The sequence below is a fragment of the Anolis sagrei genome, chromosome 2 (genome assembly GCF_037176765.1).
Source record: "Anolis sagrei isolate rAnoSag1 chromosome 2, rAnoSag1.mat, whole genome shotgun sequence".
Classification (NCBI taxonomy): Eukaryota; Metazoa; Chordata; class Lepidosauria; order Squamata; family Dactyloidae; genus Anolis; species Anolis sagrei.
In genome coordinates, this window is record NC_090022.1 from 105,387,364 (window position 1) to 105,406,644 (window position 19,281).

Consider the following 19,281-nt stretch of genomic DNA (forward strand, 5'->3'; position numbering starts at 1 on the left):
CACTCCTCATAGGGCTTGCTCTCCAAACCCTTGATCATTTTAGTCACCCTTCTCTGGACACATTTCAGCTTGTCAACATCTCCCTTTAATTGCGGTGCCCAGAATTGGACACAGTGTGATTCCAGGTGTGGACTGACCAAGGCAGAAAAGAGGGGTAGCATGACTTCCCTGGATCTAGACACCATATTCCTATGTATGGAGGCCAAAATTGGCTTTTTTTTCTTTTTTCTTTTTTGCTGCTGCATGACATTGTTGGCTCATGCTTAATTTGTTGTCCATGAGGACTCCAAGATTTTTTTTCATATGTACTGCTGTAGACCTACCCAACTACCATTAATTTAAGACCACGACTGCAAGCCAAGAACATTTTAAATGTGCATCCGGATAGTCACATAACCCAGTCAACTAGAGTTAGTTTTCTTATTATAGCTATTTGTCCCTGGGGGAGTTGCCGCGTGGCCGTTTTCCTTCGCTGTCTCAGGGTAATCTTCCGTCAGTATAGAGAATCTATTTTCTGTTGGTATTGGAGCTAAAACCAGGGGTGGGGGGGGGGGGTGAGGTGGGTTTGGAACTTGAAGAGGAGGATATGTGTTTATTTGTATTTATATTTGCATTCCTTGGTGTTGATTTATATTTGTATTTGCATTCCTTGGGTTCAAAGAGAGGGATAGTCTTCGGCTTCTCTCTCTCCCCATTGTACTGCTCAGGCTTCCTCTTGGTCACTCTCAAGGCAGTTTTAAATCGAATACTATTAAGATTACCTTGTATTCATATATGGTTTTATTGTACGTATGGGCAAGTTTGTATGTTTTGTATGTTCTATATGTTTTGATATGGTCCAAATTGAGTAATCAATAAAGAATTGTATTGTATTGATAGTCACATAACCCAGTCCGGTTTTAAAAGCAGCTTGTGCAACAAGCTTAATTTACATGCGCACCCCCCTTTCCCCAGTGTGCAATTCTTTTGAGCACATTGTAGTTGTCATTTTTTTCACCCATATTGGCTATGGCTTTTTAAAACAAATCTCAGTAAAATTTAAAGGGGCCTAGAGGGATGGGTGTCATTTTGACAGCCAAGCAGTTTTCCCATGTTTTCCTCAGTCAGAGTAAGGCAAGTCAAATTAAGGAAGCCTATATCGAATGCTCTGTAATGCATTTTTCAGCATGGTGGGAATGTTTTCACAATGGACCACTTGAACGAGCTATTGAAAATGTACTCCCCAAACTATCATCATCTAATTATCCTTGCTGCTTGATGCTTTTAAAAAAGAAAAAATAAACAGTGTCAACTATCATGGGATTATTTTCTCTGAACATTCTCAAAATGGCTAAAATAACAGAGATAATAAGATTAAATTGTGAAGTAGATTTGCATGAAGTGAGAACAAGTTTTTATTTGCCTCTCTTTTTTGGAGTGTGGTTTTCACTGGAAAGAGGCTATTAGAGGGAAGTTGGAGTAAGGCTTTTTCACATTCAGTTTCACTCTGTGAGTGCTATAGAATGCTAAGTAACATGTGACACTACTGCTTCATTGTATGTAAATTTAGTTGGTTTCCACTATGAACATAGCTAAAATGCAGAATATATCAAAAGTGTCTTTGGTAAATAAATATGGAAAAACCTTATCAGACACAGGATTTCATAGCCCTGGGATTTGACTTGTATGGCTCTCAAAGTTAAAAGAAGTGGACCCAGATCTTATTATGTGAGCTATTGCCATTATGTCATTTTCCCCTCTCTGGCAAAAATAAGAGGTGATCAATGCAATGACTTATTCCCCTTTGTAACAAAGGAAAACTGTATGCACCAAATTACATTTATTAGAAGGCAGCACCAGTATTTTGAAATGTATATTGATAATTTCACCAGACTGGAGACCCATTGTACAGTAAGTGGAAGGCTTTCCCAGATGCAACAGACCAATGCCTTCCTGCCTTCTTGATCATCCCTTATATCATTGTGAGGTTTGTTTCACCTCTTTTTCCAAAGCTTCACTTTTTGAGCTGAACTTTTGCTCACACTTCTCTCCATAGGCTTTTCCTATTTATTGATTATTTTAAGTTTGTGAAGCATATCTCCAAACCATTGTGAAAGTCCATGGTATCCCCTTTTTGTCCTCTTGTGCTAGTCATAGCTTTCCTAACCTCTACATCTCTTATAAGTAGATCAGGATTGTGATGTTTGAGTTGAAGTAGGAAAGACAAGTCTTTCCTCAATCCTGGATACCCCAATTACCTCTGTAGACAGGTCCATTAATCTGCTAATGAAAGTTACTGCTTGTGGTAGGACCCAAACAGGACATTTAGGTGAAAAGAGTTCCAGAACAGAGTTGCTCAGATATACCATGCTATAGTCAACATAAGTGACTCTACCATATTGTATTGAGGTAGAGACTTCCACAGTCAGCTCACTTTTGCTTGCTTTTTTGATGCTTCAAGATATTTTTTCTTTATTCTTCCAAAGAATTTCCTCTTTACATTCTGTGATGCCTCCAAATTCATGCAGATGGGTGAAAAAAGAAAAGCAGTTGCATTGGTTTCCCAGTGATCCAGATTTTGATACCTGAATTTGGATTTTGCATAAAGTTCAAGTTGAAATTGACCTAGATTGGACTGGGATGGATCTGCATCACTGAATTGGGCTCCAGGCTAAATCAGGGGATCCTTGTGCTCATTTTAAAAAATGCTGCTATTTCATTTGCTTTCTCATACGGACTCAGAGTCCTGTATCCCCATTTTAAACTCTGGCGTAAACAACTACGGTGGTGCTCATACATAATTTTGCTGATATGTAAGGCCATGTTTTAGAGATTTTCTCCTGCATCCCATGAGTCTTTTTCTCTGACTGGGTTGATCTGGCACTCTGACGCAGTTCCAATAATGAAGGCGAGGATTTATTTAGTAGCTCTTTAATGAATGTTATGGAGCCTTGCATTTATAAACTTCCATTTGCCAAGGGAAAATAGCATCCGCTGTGTGACAAACATGTTCAGCTGAAATGCTTTTTATTAAAATGTAATCATGCGTGTTTATACATTTCATTTTAATAAAAAACCTGCCATACATCTAACAAGACCTAGTAAATTAGAGCTGTATATAAGATTCCAAGATATCCATACAACAGGAAATCTTTTACTGCAGCAGGTCCTAAATAATGTTGCACTGAAATGGATACACAGACAGATGGAAAATTTCATCCTGCAGCAGGTAGAGTTTCACCACAGCCAAATGCTGAAGTAATACACAAAAATGGGACTCTCCTTCTAGCGGTAGGGAATTGAAAATGAATTTGTGTGCCATAAGGCCATTGCATTGTTCTCCATAAATTAGTGTGCCAAACTATTGGGTCCTAGAGTCTATTTTAGGAATATTTGACCTCACATATTCCAGATTGGGTGCGGGACAGGAGGGAGATGTTATTTGGGAAAGTTAGGTTGGTGGCACTTTACATTAATTACCAAAGACATGAAGGTTTGAAATGTTGACTAAATAGCTACTGTGAGTTATCCCAAGGCAGAAAAAAAGAAGGGACAGCTATATCAACTCTTGCAACTGACAAACAGAATGAAAAATTCTTTACTAGACAGATATTGACTTGAGTAAAAAGGACAGTGCCTTCTGTCTCTTAAATTTGTCTTCAGATCTGGCCTTTTGTCCTTAAAGACCTTAAACTGTAAAGTTGTTTACTCTAGGTTGCTGCAGTTGCAAATGAGCAGATAAGGCCAATGAGCTGGACAAGTGGCCTAGTACTTTCTTGAAGCTGCACCAACACAGCTGCTGATCTGGGAAGTATTACCTTGAGGTGATGCTCTGCAGCAGTAATAATTCTTGGCAGATGCATCATAAAACCAACAATGGGCCAGTGCAAGGAACAGCAGAACATAAAATGACTCCTTCACTTGTCATCTTAAAAATATTTTTATTACCAAAATTACAAAGACATATCAGAAATCATGAAAGCTTTTTTCTTTTAGTCTTTGAACTGACCAAATCTATTTTGAAATTTTGGTCTCTATTTGTATTGGATCTGATTAAGACTCCATCCAAAATTGCTTGAAGTACTTTGTCCAAAGGGATATATTTATTTCATGTACATCCCACTTTCGAATAAGTAATATGCAGTATGAATCAGCATTAAGATCGGAATGTCTATCAGTTTTGGAGAGGTCTTCATATGCCAGTACGTTTACTGCTCTGGAGGCAGTTAGATCTGGTAAACTTGAAGGAGAACATTGAAGTTCCTACAAAATTGCTATGAAAAGAGTGTTGCCTGAGATTGTTGTTGCATTCAGTCATCAATGTGATCAAAATTTAAACTGGGATGTATGACAGAAGAAACTGCTAGTCGGTTTAGATTTCTCCTGAGAATAATTGTGGTTTATACATTGTTTGCTAATTTGAAAATGAGACTTTCTTTTTTCATTCTGAAATACGCCAAACCATTTATGAGAAGGCTTAATCTCACATGCCCCAAATGCCAGCTTCCATTAGTATAAAATTAGCAGTTTACTTAACACACGACTGGAAATCTTTCATGCTAATGTTTGAAAGGTACCCTTTGAGGATGTATCACTTCGATTGGGCACTTCATTCAGATATTTATGTTGCATTTCAGATATAGAACAATGGTCTCAACTGATTAATAGTATCAAATGATATGTAAATAATGAAAGTGTCGTGAATCAGATGCCTTAAAGGAGCCAGACACAAAGTAAAAGTTCAAACAAGGTTTATTAACACAACAAAAGTAGCTTAGCAACACTTAACTCAGTGTTCCTAGCAATAACTAAGAGTCTGCAGCAACTGCTGTGCAAAAAACGCAATTTAAAGAATAATCCTGATTATAATCCGGGATATACAAAAGTACTAGCAAACTGCTTCAAAATCACAGAGTCCAAGAAGCAAAAGGAAACAAGGTGGAAGCAAGCAAAATCGTTGTCCAAAAACAGTCCCAAGTCGAAGCACGTCCAGAAGTAGAAGATAAAGTCCAGGAAGCAATGTCGTCGTCAAAAAACAATCCAAAGTCAAAACGGGAGTTGAAGCTAGCACTTACGAGATTCCAGTCTGTAGAAGCACGGTAACACAGCAATCTGCAGTCCCAGGACCCAAGTCAAGAGTAAAGGCAGCAACAAAGTTCCAAGCACAAATACAACACTTTGCCTACTGCAAAGTTCCCAATGTTTGATACCTTCTTTTCTCCTATAACTCATTATCGGATGATGAACTGCTCTCCACCCCGTCTTCATCACTCTCAGCTGCCTTAGCTTCCATAGCTGCTTGTCACCGCCCGTCCCTCCAACTTTTCCAGCGTCTATCAAGACTTAGATCACCCCATGTATTACCAGGTTGCCAACCTCCAGAAAACCCTTCAAACTCCTCACTAGTTGTTGGTTGTGTACATATGTCCCTGATCTCTTGCACACGGGTCCAATCCAGCCCATCGTCTTCTTCGTTATCACTCCCAGTCCCATCATTCCCCGAGAATCCCATAAAGTCCTCCTCCTCTGTTGGAGCATTAAGTATATCACGGATCTGCTTCCTTTCTCGTTCCTCATCTGACTCTTGCTCCCGAGTAACCCTCTTTAAGCCTCTGCCCACATCTCCCTCCTCCTCCATTTCAGAATCTGAGAAACCTTCAAACGAATCAGTATCTGTAGGTGTCATGAATATCTTACTAATTCATTTCCTTTTCTGCTCTTGCTCCAACACCTCAGCAGCCCTCTTACCCCTTCTACTACCAGTTGTAGCTTGACCAGCACGCTCTACTACAACAGAAAGTTTCACAGATGTCAGAAAAACCATTTTCAGTAATAAACAGCTATAAGGTAAATGATCAAGAATAGTTCTATTTTCCTGGGGCTTGCTATACCCTTATTGCATGTGATTATTTTGAAAGCAAGAAGTTAATTGATAATGGCTGAGTTTAAATTGTGATCTACATAAATTTATGTAACTTAAAGATTCAGATCCACAGCTAAAATAGCTGGAAGAAACCACTGATTAGTAGTTGTTGCCTATTTCAGCTACCATCTGTTTTGAGAGATGGGGTTTTCTGTGTTTGAGATCTTGAGAATCTGAGCAAATGAAAGAAAACATCTAGTAGAATGGGAAAGTAAAGTTGGGACTTTTTTTCATTTAAAGCAAGGCTGGGTAACTTCTTCCAAACCCTTCTGGAAAGAAATCTACAAATATGGCAAATAATAGATGTATTCAGATGTGTGAATTGCCATTTAAATGTTATTTTAGGACTTCCCAGGCTCACTTCAGGCCTGAAATCCTATTTTAGAAGTGGGAAGAGACTGGAAGGAGGTTTCGCAATGTGGGAGTTAATACATTTGGTTTGGTTTTGATATTCATCAAGCTGCTTTGTCAGTCTGGGAGAAAATGTTGATCTCATTCCCATGTCAATTGAGAATGGAGGGAATAAGCTCAAGCATTGCTATTTTGTGAGGGTCTTTTAAAAATATTAATAATAATAACCTACCTACCTCCTATCTTTTCTGTATCTCATTTCCACTCAATGTGTAGACCAGGACTAACTTTTAAAGCTTATCCAATTATTATAACTGAAACATACTTCGCTGTTAAACCATGAGGTTGCCATGCTTGGAAGGATAAAGCCATTTTAAATGTTTCATTTTGAGAGGATTTTGTGTCCAAATAGAAAATCAAGAAGAACTTGTTTCCCCTTTATTTGACCTGATTCTGCCCAGGGTTGGGTCTTTTCCCACACCTACTCTAAATGTAAATCTAGCTTTGGAGGATTTTTCACATTGGAGGGAAGTCAGCTTTCTTTTTTATTCCTTTGACAATAACAGGGTTTTCTTTTTATTAACATTAGGCTCAAACATCTAATGTGTTACTAAATTGTGCTCTTACAATCGGTTGATCTAAAAGATGTAGTTCAAACTGTAATCAACTGAGAAAGAGAATGAGATTGGAGAAAGAAGAAAAATGACTTGATCCTGGAATAAGTGACATTCATTTCACCCACCAAAATCCATTCAGTAGCAGGAGTCAATGCTTCTTTTAGGTTCTACTGAGAGAGGAAACCTAAGGAAACATCCATTCTATCTACTTTCTCCACTGTGCTGCCACTTCTGACGTTTTTGAACACCTAGATGGAAAAATGGCAGCAACAACCAAGGACAGCTGGCTTCCTGAGGCAACACTGGCACTTTCCCCTCAGTGCGAAGTGATCTTCAGCTTATCTATGGGTCATATCAAAATCCATCAGTTTGGTAAAAAAAAACCGCCCTTCACAGATACCTGCAGTCAACTTATACACAAGTATATTATATCTTCAGAATAATGACAACATACCAGCAGTCCATGGTCAAATTTAAGGGATGCTTAAATAGGTGTGATGCTGTTTTGGACCAAGAGCTATCCACATCTATACTTTGAACACCATCCCAGAGTAATTCTCAGTATGACATATCTTAATTTGACTGAAATAGAGACATCCTAACTCACAACATCAAGGGCATTTAAATTTCAGCTTGCAAGGTACACACTGGGTCTCGCTCTCCATTTTTGTGAATTGCAAGCGCATGAGAAGCCCTTTCTTTTCTCATCTCTTGAAAATAATGCAAAAACATATGTTTTCCTTTTACAGTTTTGAGTTAAAACAGGGCATAGGGTCCCTAAAACAGTCCTGATTCAGACATCTATAGTTTTTGTTGTTGTTACTTGGGTTTTAAAAATGTTGCTAAATAAAAGTACAGTAGCTGAATAAAGAAATGCTGGAAAGTAACAAAATGTAAGGGTTGGAAACACAATTTTTTCACACTGTATATGGTATGTAGACTTCATGTTGCCAGGTGATGTATGGCAAGCCCATAGATTTCATAGGGTTTCCTAGTAAGTAATGAATGCTCAGAGGTGATTTCTCTGAAATGTAGCCTGCAGCACTTAGTATTTATTGGCTGTTTCCCATCCAAGTATTAACCAGAGCTGACCCTGCTTTGCTTCCAAGACGAGAGGAGGTCTGGTTCTTTTAGGTATTTTGGCAAGCTGATTTTCATTTGACTCCTTAAATATGTTGGCAGGCCAAAAGGTGATGCTGCCAAGTTATATATAAAGTTACATGAAAAATTTGTCTGTTCCTACTTAACCCTTTTATGGGTTTTTTTTTTTAAAAAGACACATCAGTAAGGTCTAAGTTTGCATTTGCATCTTAAATAACATTGCCCCAGTTATATCAGGCATTGCATATTAATTTTACATTTTTGCAAAGCAGTTAAAATAAATGGTTGTATGGATTAGCACAGCTAGACAAAGTCAGCTTCTGATGTGTTATTGAAATATTGCCTGCATGAGCAATTTGCAGTCAGAGGGCAGAAATAATTCTAATGAGGTCAATTAGCATTTGGAGTTCTTTTTAGTAGCCTTAATTAAGCACAACCTTACAGCAAGGACATGTGTGCCCCTCCCCCGCCATGCATACACTGTTTTGAGTTAACGTGATGTTTCTGAGGGCTAACTGACAGAGTTCGTTCCATGTTTCTGCCGAAGATTCCTCCCCTTTTCACTGTTTGTAGTCCAGACAAAGAAACCAACAAAACAGCACAATAGTACACCCTAGTAAGCCATTGATTTATGAGAGACACAGTGCAGACCTCTCCATCATCTAGCCTTCTACTATCAATATACCCCAAAGTCATATTAATGCAAATTCAAGTTGGTGCAGTTTTCCATCTTTTTTTACACATTTGAAGGAAATTCAGCTCTAAAGTCTCTTCTTTGGACAGAGATTTTTTCTCTCTGTGTGTATAGGCCTTACTTTGCTTTCAGCATCTTCACTGACTCTTAAAAGGAGCAAACTCATTAAATAAATCACCAAAATTTAAAAAAGCAAGCACAGTGTGACTTTTAACCAATCCAATTGGTTTGGTTTCAAAGGTCTATGGGAAATATCTTCAAGGAACACTGCCCCCTCCTCCCCCCCAGTAACAGATTTGATGCAGCTAGAATCCTAATGAGTATGTTGTCTGATATAATGTTGGTTTTACATTCACAAGGAGTGGAAGTACTATCTGTAGTTCTATGGTCATGAACACACCATAATTGTTGAGATCTAGACTTGCTAAGACTGCAGGGATCAAAGAGGATGACTTGCCTCAGCCAGGGCTCCTGGGGAGCTTTCTTCTGCCTTGTCAGGCAATTCTATTGAAGCTCTTGTTGACCTGAGGAATGGAGAGATGGAAGACAAAATCACTCCTAAGCATGCCTTTTCACACAATAAATCCCAAACTAGTCCCCTGGTTTGTCCCCTTGTCTCCAGTGATTAAATAAGGACAAAGCCACTGGAGTAACATAAGCAGAAAACCTAGAATAGGGCCAATCAAATACAAGCAAGAGCCTCTCTGAGGGCCTACTCTGTGGCAATGCAGGCAGCACAAAATATTTCCACCCTGCCCCCATTGCATCAGAAAAAGCCATTAAAATGTTTCAAGTGATATGCAAAGGAAAATCCTGAACTCTCAACAGCCATTTATGAACAACTTGTCCAAAACTTTCCAGATAAAATCAATCAAGTCAGCTCCAGTGTAGAAGCTATAATTAATACAGAATCAGTAGGTATAACTTTGCTTGCCAAGTGATAATAGTTGTATTTCAATTTGAACAAGTTAAGGGTATGGATAGAATTTTTGGAGTGGTGAGAATTACTACATGGATATTACACCCTTGCCATTTCTGTGATTTTAATATTTTTACTAGGATGATTTTAATGCTTTGTCTGAATGTTTAAATTTTATTTATGTCTCATGATTAATGGTTTTAATGATTTTAAGTCAAAGTTATATGTAGTGATTAGTTATTATCATTTCTTTGTGTTACTGTGTATTGGCATTGAATTTTTGCCATTAATATGTTGTAAACTGCCTTGAGTCCCCCCACGGGTGAGAAAGATGGTATATAAATACAGTAAATAAAAATAAATAAATACATTTCTGACTTAATGAAAAAGCCAAAGGGAAACTAGCTAAGTGGGTAGAGAGAATGGGTCAGTGTCTTGCTAAAATAAAAAAGTTCCCTCCTGCCTAAAGCCAGAAGTTATAAGAGTATTACTGAAACACTCTTCCCTGGAACCCACTGTATTGGTTAACTACCAGTCAGATTCCAATTTTCCAGTATTAGACAAGGTACTAAAACATTTGTGGCCATCCATCTCCAGGAGTTTCTGGGTTGGGCGAGGGAGATTATCTAGATCAATTTCTGTCAGGTTTCATGGAAGTAGGGCTTTCCAATGGCTCTTGAATCTTCTTCCTAAGGAAGATAGACTGGTATCCTCCTTGCTATGTCTACATAGTCAGGTGAAAACATCTGCAGGCCTTTGACAAGTGGCTGCTCAGAGGAAAATTTGCAAGCCACCAAATTTGCAAGCCTTTGGGCTGAGAAAGGCGCAATAGAAATATCGTAAATAAAAGAGCTCTTTCATGGGGCGAGTTGTTTATATTTCTTTTCTTTAAAATAGTTATGCTTTTACCTGCTTTCAGTTTTATTGATCTTTTATTTATATTTTTAGCTGTACGTCTTTTAATTTTTGTAAGTCATTTTGAGTCATGGATATAGAGAAAGCCTAACCATCATCATCATCCATAGTTGTAAATCCAATGGTTGGACATTATAGAAATGGGAAGGAGCATTTCCCCTTCCTAAGTAGAGCTACTCTGAATTATTATTTGGAGGCTGGAACTGATTTCTGATTGGCAAAGAGGGCTTCAGGGAAGAGGGAAGGAGGACAGCCAGTTGTGCCACCGGAGCACCTGAATAATATTGAATTTAGGTTATTGAAATAGCTCGAATACCTTAATTGAATGAGGTCAGTCAGCACACAGAAACCAAACTGTGTGCAGACTGTGATCATATATGTGCAAATGGATGCATATTTGCATCAGTGTATACACCCTTTCTTATTAAAGTAGCTGGATGTATTGCATGAGGTAGACAGGAATGTGCACGTTCATTGTGATTACAGCTAACTTGTCCAGATTGTTTCTGCATTTCTCAAACTAAGCAGTTACTATGATCAAAATATTAATTTCAGGTATCTGGAAGGAAATCATTTATCTGTTGTACCGAAGGAACTCTCCATGTTCAGACACTTAACACTGATGTAAGTATCTTCACTTTGATTCCAGTACAAGAGCAGTGCAGCTACTTTTCCAGGATATCACTGCATGTTGCTGTATAGCTTTGACTATGAGGAACAGAGATAGATTACTTTTGCTCAGCGAATGTGGAAGTATTGTTAACATAGCAGGACGTGTTTTTGCTAAACAAAACTCCTGTACGCAACCTAACCTTTAAATGAATCTCATTCACAATAACAATGTGACCCAGGGAAATACATAGGGATGGGGCTGCACAACCACCCATGCATTATTCCATGACAACACCCACTGCTGTTAGTAGCCAGGGTTATTCTGGATTCATTCCATCAGAGAAAGAATGTGCTGCTATAAAGCCACCTTCATTGGGTTTTGGCTCTCCTCCATCTGCCATTGTATAGATTACAGAAGAAGGGAAAGTAGGAAGAATAGTTTCACTACAAATCTTCAAATAATCACACCTGCCAGAGTTAAACTTACAACGTGGAGTGCTGATTTCTTCTAAGGCAAGATAAATCCTGGAAATAAATAAGTGCAATATTGTTGGAGAATCAACTTGAATTTGATTGAACTCTGAGATAATTCTTGTTCTTGTTCTCTTTGTATCTATGACCTTTATTAATGTTTAATTTTTCCCCCCAGTGACTTAAGCAACAACAGCATCAGTGTTTTGGCCAATTATACCTTCAGTAACATGACACAGCTATCAACACTGTAAGTAGTCAGTGGTACTGGCATTGGCTCTCATCGCTATTCAGTGTGAGGTTTAGTTGAATTTAAGAGAGAGCATTTCTTCATTTTTGAATTTGCTGTTCAGTGTGTCAGCCGCAAAGTAACACAAACTGTATTCTTTTATTCTCCTAGGATCCTCAGCTACAACAGGCTACGGTGTATCCCAGTCCATGCATTCAATGGCCTTAAATCTCTCAGGGTGCTGTAAGTATCACTTACTCACTGTTGTGGGAGGTAAATCTGAGGTCACTAGTGACCGCGGGATTTTTAATGAGCAGATCGCTTTTGCTTGACTCACTGCATTGCACACATTTCAAAACAATTTGCTACAGTGGACTTATACTGCGATGTGAAATAGCCTGGTGTATAACCACTGGTCCAAATGATTATTGGGGGTTATTTCTATTCCTCATGAGCTTTTAATTTATTTTAATTTGGCCTTTAAAATACATTGATTTAGAACTATGGAAATGAAAGCTACTCATAAGAGTCCTGGTTATTATATGTGTTTGTGTCTTTTCTAGCAGGATGCATAGTAACCATTATATGGATAATACTCTCTCATTGTGGCAAAAGCTGAGATGTATACATAAAGATGATGGATTTTGGTTTCCTTCATTGGTTATGGATACCTGACTAGAATGTTGAGAATAAACTATAGCTAATAGCTTGTCCATATTTGCAGGAGCTTCCTGACAATTATTTGTGTGACATCCTCCCATTTACCAAGTGCAGGGTTCAAGGTGGTATTTATTCTGCAAATAATAAGGTGGATCTTTAGATGTAAAACTTATTAGAAGCACATGGGCTTCCTCTCTTTTTCTCCTCATGCAGTAGACCGCATACGAGTCTGAGATAACAAAATCTATGCCCAACATGTGAGAGAGGGGGCAAAGTGGTTGAGTAACCTTTTGAAGACTCATGTGAGTTATAAGATGACAGTTTGTGAAGTTAATAATCTGCAGAGTTTGTAAAGGACAATTTCGCACATCATGAGTTCCAACAGAAATGTTAATTCCATAACGACACTTGCCCAATCCATTGGGTGGTGTTATTTAGAAGATATTTCACTATCTTTAGTGATTGATGAGTTTTTGTTCATAATTAGTGATTGATGATTTTTTTTGTTCATAATTGAGCAAGTGCTATGTTGTGGCCAAATCAATATTACCTGAATACCCACAGTACCATGAAAAAAGTGATAAATAAGTAAGGGTTGGTTTTTTTAAAAATTCCAGATGTTGGCTCCTTACCTAATTCAAAGACTGGCTTTATCCTATCTTGGAATGCCTCTTATTCTGAGTGAGATAACATGATGCTCTTTCAGTCTTGTGCCGAAGGGAAATGAAGCATGAATGAGTATTTCTCTTTCGGTGTTTTGGGAAACCTCCAGATTGATTTGATTTATTATGGTCTACAAAATTCTGGTGTCAGCGACAACTCTCGCCACATGTCATCTACGTTGTTATTAAAAATCAATTCCCCTGAGGGAGAAAAGTGCTTCCGAGCGACAGCATACAATCTGTTAGTGTCACTTATTTATTGTCAAGGTTCCCAAGAGAACCTCGGTAAGAAATAATCGGCAAAAGAAATTCGACATTTTCAGGTTTCTTTTACAGAGAGGACACATAACTTGTTGTCCATCTGGATTAGACGTGCAGGTAGCCAGTCCCTTCCATGCATGAGCCACTCCTTTCTTAATTGTTTTGTTTGTCAAGAAACATGGTCTGTCAATATTAAATAGGAAATTATCCTGTCAGAATGCACACCTTAAAATTTAATTTAATTTAGGTGTCACATCCCCTAGCACATCTTCATCTGTAACATTTTAAGGTAATTTTTAAAACACATGTAGCTAAGGATGTAGGCATACCAGACAAAATATGTATTGCAAAGCAATACTAATAAAAATTGTACAGAACTCTTTGTATGGAGTTTGGACTTTATGCAGTGTGTAAGGTTTTCCACAACTTCAGAGTTGGTTGTCTGTCCTCTGCAATAGCACAATGAAATTTTCCAAGTGCAAGGACTAGAGTCTTTCAAGCTTAGTCAGTTTGCCTTGTGGATTTGTATAACTTAAAACACAATGCTGTATAATATAGAGGAAAAGCACAAACCATCAATGTCACCTGTAACTGTTTTGAATATATATTTGCTATGTGTATGTACTAAATGTTCAGCATATAACCAAATGCATTGTCAAATGCACTATGTTTACTTCAAATGAACTTAATTGTGAATTGTTCTTGTTGCAATATATTAAACTTGAGACTTTCTTGTCTCCCCAGTTTCAGTGAGAGCTAGCTAGCTAAAGGCAGTGCAACCCTAATTCAGAGATGAGCCCATTGCAGGGCTCAGAAATCTCTGCCTGCTAAGAAAAACACTTTTATGCCAATTGATGTCATAGGTCTGTTGATAGAACTCTTTGTCAAAAGAAAAATGGACAAAGAATAGTCAGAAACCAGGTTGTGCCACACCCAAATTTCCTCCAGTCCAAGGATGCACTGGGCCAGGATGAGGGTAATTTGTAAGAAAGTAATTTTTAACGTCCTAAATAATCTCCAAAACCCTTAGCGTGAACCTCCTCTGGATTCTGGACAAATTCAGTTTGCCCAGTGTCAACTTGGCTAGGCAATAGACATTTTGACCATTTGGGATTGCAGTGAATTCAACCCACTTATGATATAGTGTCAGAGTCATCGACATGTGTTCCATTTCCTCTGGAGATCCAAAGTCACGTAAAACAGAAAAGAATATTGTCAACAAATGCTGAAGGCTAATCTTTTAACAGAAATTAATTTGTTCTACATTTTACATCTTGAAATCATGGAGTTGGAGTAGTCAAACAGTCCAACCCCATTCTACCATGCAGAAACACACAATCAAAACAGTCTCGACCAATGGCCATCCAGCTTTTGCATAAAAACTTCCAGAGAAGGAGACTCCATCAGGCTCCAAAGCAATATATCCCACAGTCAAATAGTTCTCACCATCAGGAGGTCTTCATACTGTTCAGGTGGTATCTCTTTTTCTGCATTTTGAATCCATTGCACCATTTCTTAGTCCAGAGCAAACAACAAGCTTGCTACATCCTGGCATCATTAAGAATTAGATTGCGCTTCCTGTAAATAAAACTCAACTGGTAACTTTTTATTACTTTTAAAAGGTTAAAGTGCTTGATATATTTTTCTTCCTGTATTTTCAATAACAATATTTAAACTTCCTTTTTAGATCAAACTTCAGATAAATAATTCTTTCCTGCTCTGAACTAGGTTCAAAACATTGTAATTATTATCTCACATGACCAAATTATCTCAGATAGTGAAATATGGTTTTAGTATATTGTTCTTCAAAGAAAAACAATGCAGACAAAATGAAACAATATCCTAGATTTAGCCTTTTTTCATGTATAAACAAATGTCAAACTTAAGAAAATAATAAATTTAAAAGAATATTGTTACCTTTACTTAAACAAGTTTCATATCTTGGCAAAAGCAAGAGAAGATTTTTATAACCCAAGCAATACAGTGCTTTTGCCAAGATTTTGCAGAACTAGAAGACACTGTGAATAAATAAATCTCATCTTAATAGTAACAGTTTAGCATCTATAAAGGGCTTCACTCTGTGGCATCATTACTCCACAAAGAATGGCTCAGCATTAAAAACCTGGACAGAATGCTTTCCTCTTCTTCTGAAAAATATTTATTGCTAGAAATAACAGCTAAAATGTTAAAAAAAAATAATATCCTGTGACTTGATATCAGCAAGATAGCAAATCACAGGATTATGTGGTTATACAGGTTCCCGCTTCAGTCACAACCTGAAACTTTAGCTAGTTGTGACTAGTTTTCCGTTCTGAATTAAGTAATACCCCCAATTCTCTAGTGAGCATAAATGCTTAATAAAGGTGAAATGCTATTCCAGAGGGCACAAATAACCTGTATTTTGCTTTCATTGTTTAAGTATGTTTGTGCCATGACAACATGTTATCTGTACCACAGTAACCTTTCTTGCAGTATAGTATCATTGTGGTCTTAGGAGAAGTTCCTACTTAGACAAATTCTTAGACTCTTTTAGGTGTTGAAACAAGTACATGATGCTGCTTACATCCTATTGTAAATGCAAGCCCATCAATCACCATAAGCTTTCATTTAATATTCTCAAGTCCATGTAAATGCGTGTCTTTGTATTCTTGTGCAAGGCTGATTAAAGAAATCAGGCAACATGTGTGATTTCCCCATTCTAATAAAAAGCATATTTTAAAAGCCATGTTACTTTTCAAAATATGCTGCTTTGCATGGGATAGATTTTGAAAAATTGTTAAATACACTTCTGGCTCTCAACATGATATTAGGTGGGGGTTATTTTGATGTCATAATATTCTCTCTTCTCCTAGGACTCTTCATGGCAATGATATTTCCACCGTCCCCGAAGGGTCTTTTAACGATCTTATGTCACTTTCCCATCTGTAAGTATTATTGCTTTCAACAGGTTATAGATACTATACAAATTACTTTACTCAACTGATATAGCTATTTCATGCTGCAGTTCTTTGTTTATATACAATAAGACCCTTGGAAATCACTGGAGTTTGATTCCAAGATCCCCTACTTATACTAATATCCATGGATGTTGAAGTCTCATTATATACAGTGACATTGTAAAATAGTGTCCTTCATAAAATAGCAAAATTGATATTTACATTTTGAATTTCTTTTAAGAAATATTTTAAGCTGTGGATGGTTGAATCTGTAGGGTGGACTATATTATACTTGTTCAAATTTCACTCCAAGAACAAATATGTAGGCTGTCTAGTTTAGTTGGATAGTATTTTGACATTTTTGGTAATTGATCTGAATAAGATTTTAATGGAAAAAATTAAAAGAATTTTCACTTTTCCATGTCTGATTTAAGTCCCAATATTTCAGCAGAATGTAAAACGAAGCCCCCCCCCCCCCCAAAAAAAAAAAAAACCTCAGGTAGCATATTGAAAATATCCAGTTTGGTAAAAAAAAAAATGTGCAAGCCATTGTTTGATTCCATTAGGTTATCTGTTTTGTCTAGGGCTGGAAAAGATGTTTATTTTTGGTGCTATAATCCCCAATATGTTTTGTTGCCATCTGTGGATCCTGGGAGATACGTTCAAAAAGGATTTTTTAAAGTTTTAATGTTCTACCTTCCTTCTAGAATAGGCATGTGGCCCAGGACACCCCTTTTTGTGTGTAACTTGATTGTGCTGTTCTTGAGTGCAAACTTTGTAGATGACAATAGAAAGGAATGGAATAAACAGAGCATGTTATGCCTATGAATATTGGAGTATTATCTGTAATTTGCATTATAATTGCAAACAGTTCAGCCAGAAAACCTGCTTGATGGTTTTAAAAGAGCCTTCAAACAGGGCAGCATTTAATTAGGATTATTATGTGAGGAACTTTTTGTTTTTGCATAGCTGTGGTGGCGGATATTTCTTTGCTCATCAATTATCATTGGTGTTCTCATTTTTATGTGTCGCCCAAGACACATAAAAAGACAAACTCAATTAAAATTGAAAGAACTCAAATAAAATTTGAATGGACTCAAATAAAATTCAAAAGCTTCCACTCAGGATGGGAAATCTGATGGCATGAAAAAACTCAAGCTCTCCAAAAATGTCACCCCGAAATAAATTTTGATCATAATAATAACCACTACCTATACGTGACCCCCCCCCCCTTCAGGCTTTGGAGACTTTAGAGTATTATGTTCTATGCAAGAGGTTTCTTGATGAGCTCCTTGACCTTCATTCAACCCCCTTTGAATGTCATTCCAAATAAAAAGTAGCCCTAGCTGAGAAAGGTTTAGACTTTCTCCAAGTCATTCCTATAAGTAAAAAAGAAATGTTGAACAAGGACTGGATACTAACCATATGACTGTTTGGTCAAATGTAGTTTGCTGGTTGAAATGTTTTAAATCTAAGTTTTTACACAGATTGGTTTGGAAAACAGTAACTTAAGAGTTAAGGTGACATGTTTCAATGAGCATAAATGTTAGCATCACAAACATAGCATTTATACTTCCTTCAAAAGAAAAATGAGTCAAACTGACCAAAATCAAAATATTCAGAAATAGTGAAATTTAGTTGCCTGATCATGTAGTCAGTGTCGATTCCAAAAATAGAAATTGATTCATAACCCCTGGCTTCCTTAAGTTTGAATGTCATTTGTATCAGTGTAACAAATAAGAATGCAAAGCATTGTACTCTTGTCAATCTGTGTCATCTCTGAAACAGTTCTTATCTTCAAATTAATAAATGACATACACGAAATCTCCATTGTTCCATTTCACTGTTAATATGCTATATTTAATTAATCAAGATGTGTAATTAAATATGTATAGAATTCCAGATTTGAGTGAGTGAGTAAGTGTGTCCCTGCATCTTTACTAATAGATAATAGCTCAAAGTCTGTATGAATTTATAACTGAAGTTATAAATTTGGCTCCTTTAAGTAAACATTGCTATTTCACTTATTTAATTTTGATGGATGAACCCCTGCCAGTAATTCAACTCATGAACTCTCAGCATGAATTTGTCTAGGGCAGAGATGTTTAATCAGTCATGTCTGTGGAATTATATCAACAACATTAGTGGAATTTCATCTGTCAGGATTTCATCTGTTATCCCTCACCACCCCAAATAAAGTTTTAGCTGGAACGATATTTTCAGAAATGATTTGTGTTATCTCTAATGAAAAAAGTCTCCATCCAAAATAATTTTCTTTTCCCCACTTTTTTCAGGGTAAACAATTTCTTACCTTTCTCTCTGGGGGCCAAACTCGACTTCATGTTTTTTCCTTCACAGGAACCAGTGCTAAGTACTCCTGTGGAGCGGAAATATAACGTCAAAACGAGCTTAAGAGCGCTGAGCTCATTGCATGTTGTCTTTAGAACATTGTCTTGAGTTATTATGCTTGGGTTTGCAAGGGTTTCTGTTCTAATTTATTCAAATTGTGTTACTCTGAAATCTTAAATAGTAGATGGTCTGAGAAAAATGTTATAATATTTTCATGATTATTTCTTAAGGCTTATCAACACTATGTCTGGTAATTAGGCATTCAGGTCCTGTTAACTCCCTTGGATTTTCCCTTAGAAATCAAAGGGAACACCATAATGAATATGTCCATCTATCAAGTACAGTACCATGAAGTTTTCAACATATAAAAACAAATGCTTTACCTAAAAAAGAGATAGAGATAGAAACAAATAATTCAATGAGAAGTGTTGCTTTGTTTAGGCTGCAATCTCTTATCCGTTTATAATCTGCACTGAACTCACTAGGACTTACTTTGGAACATATGTGGACTACAATCCAATACATTCTTTTCTACTCAGTGTTGTTTATTTCTTTGCATTTATTTACAGAGTTTCACTGCACAAAATAGGAAATATTAATTT

The 19,281-nt window shown here is 37.1% G+C and overlaps 1 protein-coding gene across 1 annotated transcript in view; it reads left to right on the top strand.

The window, feature by feature from the left end:
* SLIT3 (slit guidance ligand 3) overlaps positions 1–19,281 on the top strand; it is a 541,141-nt gene that overhangs the window by 440,731 nt on the left and 81,129 nt on the right. Inside the window, exons 21-24 of the mRNA XM_060765012.2 lie at positions 11,055–11,123; positions 11,761–11,832; positions 11,983–12,054; positions 16,247–16,318. Coding sequence (XP_060620995.2) covers positions 11,055–11,123; positions 11,761–11,832; positions 11,983–12,054; positions 16,247–16,318 — 285 coding nt within the window. The remainder of the gene's footprint in view (positions 1–11,054; positions 11,124–11,760; positions 11,833–11,982; positions 12,055–16,246; positions 16,319–19,281) is intronic.